This window comes from Mytilus californianus, unplaced genomic scaffold, assembly GCF_021869535.1.
Source record: "Mytilus californianus isolate M0D057914Y unplaced genomic scaffold, xbMytCali1.0.p SCAF_7, whole genome shotgun sequence".
Classification (NCBI taxonomy): domain Eukaryota; kingdom Metazoa; phylum Mollusca; class Bivalvia; order Mytilida; family Mytilidae; genus Mytilus; species Mytilus californianus.
In genome coordinates, this window is record NW_026262723.1 from 30,469,633 (window position 1) to 30,474,389 (window position 4,757).

The 4,757-nt window shown below is 34.6% G+C and overlaps 1 protein-coding gene across 1 annotated transcript; it reads right to left on the reverse strand.

Moving 5' to 3' along the window:
• Nucleotides 1-2,459: 2,459 nt before the first annotated feature.
• Nucleotides 2,460-4,534, reverse strand: LOC127708331 (salivary glue protein Sgs-3-like). The gene is made up of 2 exons (XM_052213184.1): nucleotides 3,331-4,534; nucleotides 2,460-2,512 (listed from the first exon to the last, which is right to left on the reverse strand). The coding sequence occupies exons 1-2, from the start codon at nucleotides 4,532-4,534 to the stop codon at nucleotides 2,460-2,462; spliced, it is 1,257 nt and encodes a 418-aa protein (XP_052069144.1).
• Nucleotides 4,535-4,757: the final 223 nt, after the last annotated feature.

A 4,757-nucleotide genomic window follows, 5' to 3' on the forward strand; every position in this document is an offset into this window, starting at 1 on the left:
ATTTTAAATGAAATAAAGTTGCTTGTAAGTGTTGTAGAAGTGACATCATTCTATTTAAATAAAGAATTCACTTTTATTCCATTGCAATTAATTGGACGGAATTGTAATAAAGTTTGGAGATTATCAGACGCACTGTTACTTTAGGGTATTTACGAGTTCATTTGAATGAATAATAAATGAAATAACAAATAAATATTCACAAAAATGAATACTCCACTGTTTACAAATATATCATAAAATCCCCACTCTTTCCGCAAAGTATAAGAGTTTTTTGTATTTTGGTTGCAAACAAGGTAAACTAATTTTGATAAAAATAGACGAAGCGATTACAATATACTCCCAACTCTACTGGAAAATATTGTACACATTCCTTCAGATCTGCAATTTCGACTATTTGATTGTATGGTCTCTCCAAATTTACTTTATGGCTGGGAAATATGGGGTCATGAGAATGTTGACATAATTGAAAAGGTGAACTTAAGTTTCAGGAAGAGTGTCCTGAATGTAAGATCAACAACACCAAATTATAGGTCTATAATAGCTTTGTTTCATTGTTCCCTCAGTTTCCCCAACTGGCAGATTCTCGCTAATAATTAATATTGAAACTAAATTACTTTTCTTTTGGTCAAGATTAGTGCAAAGCGGTAGTAGCAAATTATCCGGGATTTTGTATCAGTTAATGTATAACTTGCATACTTCAGGCTAATACTCATTTAAATGGTTATCTTCTCTGATAAAATTGTGAAATGATGTAGGATTTTATTTTGTCTGGAATGCACAGGGTGTTATCAAAAGTTCGGATATTAAAAAAGAAATAAAACAGAGATTAGATGACCAATTCGGACAGCGTCTATTTGCTGATATGAGGAACTCTTCAAGAGGTGTGTTTTATGCGTCATACAAAACTTTTTTTGTTTAGAGCCTTATTTACTCAATCTTAAAGTGGCAGATCGTTATATCTACAGTAGATTTAGATGTTCAAATATCCACTTCCCTATTGAAGTTGGCCAGTGGAAAAATACACCAAAAGAGGATCGTATATGCCGTCACTGCGATTCAAATACAATTGGTGACAAATATCATTATTTTTGTACCAATGAACAAATTATGTCATTAAGAGAAAGGTATAAACCTACGTATACATATTACACAAAAAATCCTTCCCAATTGAAATTTATAGGTCTATTGTCACACTGTAATGTGCCAGTTCTAACAAAACTGTGCACGTTTTTAAGACATTTAGAAAAGATATTTCTACTGTATGATATCGCTAATGTATTTATGGTTTGTCTTGCTTGGAAATGTATAATTAAGTAATTGTTAATGTATAATGGTTATCCTCTTGTAGCACCATACGTGTGCCTAAGTTGTAATAAATTGTCTTGTCTTGTCTTGTAAACATGTTAAACAATAGATCTCCGTAGCTCTGTGGAATAAACAAAAACACAACAAAACGCACATTAAATCTCAATTCAAAAGAAGTCCGAGTCAAATGTTAGAATAGGGAACAGAAGAAACAAAGCTATTATGACATTCCTCTCATTCCCCATCAATTCAAACTAATTTCTTCCTTGCTATAGAATATGGCAGAGAGTCCAAATAAAACACCTCAAAAGAAAGAATACAAAGCCAATAAGAAAACGATAAGCTCCGATCTATTTATCGGCGTAGGTGACAGTGGCGTATGTACTTTAAAAAAAAGTTTGTTAAAATGTTAAGATTTGCTATACTTAATTAACACAAACAATTTTTCAATAAATGGCTAACAAGGCTTTGAACTTTACGATAATATTTGGCTTTTAATCATATGAATTTTTTTGTGCTCATTCTTTTGAAATCAAAGGTATTCCTTTTATTCTCATTGAATAAAGTGGTCTTTTCTTTTAAAAAACATCATTTACAGTATCTAGTTTACTGTATCTGATGACAATTTAGATAAATAATTTTGGAAGAACTGATAAAACAGTGAAAACATGTCCAGATAATGATGATGGATGGCTGCCTAACGTCCAGCGGTAAATTATTATGCATATTCAGGACGAGAACATGTTAATGTAACATGAATATATACCCTGCTTAATACTAGACCGACACGCTGAGCCGGATTTTTTACGTGCTAGTTCACAGGAAGGCATATCAGCTTACCCGGACACATATTTTTGACTCCGAGCCGACCAGTCTTTGCTCTTACTTTTTAATGTCGCGTGATTAACGGAAAAACAGCAAATACCAATTTTCTTTACTTGGACCCGGCCGGGTTCGAACCCACGACTCGAGGCGAACAGGCTACCACGAGACCACTGAGGCGGTAAAACGTAATCAGAAAAAAGATTCAGTGCTATGCACGAAGGATCGAGGTGCAACTCTGAATTCAAAATGATTTCTAAAATTGAAAAACAACTAATACTAATTCAATAATATCCTTATTTTCATGCGAGTACCAACATTGACACAATCAACTATACCCTTACCACACCGTCAACAAACATTGTAGTACTACCTGTTTGATAAACTGTTAATTTAGTTGTTTACTGAACATTTTCTTGAGTTATTTTCTGTACTTGTCTTAAGTAAAACGTGTGAGATTTTTTTTGACTGTTTGGTTATGATAAAGATGATCAGAAGCAATACATACATAGCTTTATAAATTAAATGTTACCCATGATCATCTGCATTTTTGCATGTACGCCCACTCATCATCATATATATTTCAATTTTCAAATGAAAGAGATTTCATCGACAGCAAATAACGACAGAAAAACAGTAAAGCATTAAGCAAAGTGTTTACTGCATTTAAACATATGAATTAACTAGGATTAATTACGTTTGACTGCAAGATACATTGATCACAAATATAATTCTATTAAATAAAAACAAAACAAAATGGAAGAAAACATCACTGAAATAAAAAAAAAAAAAAAAACAGATCGAAGTATTATATGACAATAATTATATGCAAATAAAAAGTTCCTTAAAAAGTGTAAGGCTAAACTTTTTAAATTCTGAATCAAATTTTAATCAGTTGTTCTTTCCATATTTACCACGTGGCCTTTTTGTCCTTCCATATTTACCACGTGGCTTTTTTTTCTTTTTATCTTTACCACGTGGCTTCTTAGCTCTATTGGTCCAATAAGGTTTTTCAGGATCACTTTTTGGTGAGAAAACACGTGTTGCTGTTGATTGGTAAACAGTTGCCATTGTCGGTTGGTAAATATATGTTTTCGTTGGTTGATAAGCAGTTGTCACAGTTGGTTGGAAAACAGTGGTCGTTGTTGGTTGGTAAATAGTTGTCGTTGTTGGTTGATAAAAAGTTGTGGTTGGTTGGCAAACAGTTGTTGTTGGTTGGAAAAAAATGTGTAGTAATTTGTTGGTAAACAGTTGTCGTTGTTGGTTGATAAACAATTGTCGTGGTTGGAAGGATTGTTATAGTAGTAGTGGTTGGTAGGAATGTAGTAGTCGTTGATGGTAAAACTGTAGTAGAAGTAGTTGTGGTTGGTAGGAATGTAATAGTGGTTGATGGTAACACTGTAGTAGAAGTAGTTGTGGTTGGTAGGAATGTAGTTGTCGTTGATGGTGAAACTGTAGTAGAAGTAGTCGTGGTTGGTAGTAATGTAGTAGTCGTTGATGGTAAAACTGTAGTAGAAGTAGTCGTGGTTGGTAGGAATGTAGTAGTCGTTGATGGTAAAACTGTAGTAGAAGTAGTCGTGGTTGGTAGGAATGTAGTAGTCGTTGATGGTAAAACTGTAGTAGAAGAAGACGTGGTTGGTAGGAAAGTAGTAGTCGTTGATGGTAAAGCTGTAGTAGAAGTCGTGGTTGGTAGGAATGTAGTAGTAGTTGATGGTAAAACTGTAGTAGATGTGGTCGTAGTTGGTAGGAATGTAGTAGTCGTTGATGGTAAAACTGTAGTAGATGTGGTCGTGGTTGGTAGGAATGTTGTAGTCGTTGATGGTAAAACTGTAGTAGTAGATGTCGTGGTTGGTAGGAATGTAGTAGTCGTTGGTGGTAAAACTGTAGAAGTAGTCGTGGTTGGTAGGACTGTAGTAGTCGTTGATGGTAGAACTATAGAAGAAGAAGTCCTGGTTGGTAGGAATGTATTAGTCGTTGATGGTAAAACTGTAGAAGAAGAAGTCGTGGTTGGTAGGTATGTAGTAGTCGTTGATGATAAAACTGTAGTAGAATACGTCGTGGTTGGGTCGAATGTAGTAGTCGTTGACGGTAAAACTGTAGTAGAAGTTGTGGTTGGTATGAATGTAGTAGTCGTTGATGGTAAAACTGTAGCAGAAGTAGTCGTGGTTGGTAGGAATGTAGTAGTCGTTGATGGTAAAACTGTAGTAGAAGTAGTTGTGGTTGGTAGGAATGTTGTAGTCGTTGACGGTAAAACTGTAGTAGAAGTAGTCGTGGTTGGTAGGAATGTAGTAGTCGTTGATGGTAAAACTGTAGTAGAAGTAGTCGTGGTTGGTAGGAATGTAGTAGTCGTTGATTGTAAAATAGTAGAGGAAGTCGTTGATGGTAAAACTGTAGTCGCTGATATCATTGCTGAAAAAAAGAAAATGCATTTACTTATAAAACGTATTTATTAGTCAACGTTCTTTCTTGCGAGAGAGTTGAATCGTTAATGAAAATTAAACTGAATACAAAAGATAAACAATATAAACGCCCAAACATTGTAAAAGGGCTGATTAAGCCTCTAAACCAGCCTATGCGTAAGCAGACTTATTGAAGGGTTGTGGGAACACACTATTTCTTGCTAGCTAGCT

What these genes read in the sequence shown, in the direction of transcription:
- LOC127708331 (XM_052213184.1), bottom strand. Translation starts at nt 4,534, where the DNA reads ATGATATCAGCGACTACAGTTTTACCATCAACGACTTCCTCTACTATT. An exon ending in TTTTCCAACCAACAACAACT is followed by an intron (nt 2,513 to 3,330) that starts GTTTGCCAACCA and finishes CTAAATTAACAG; the next exon opens with TTTATCAAACAGGTAGTACT.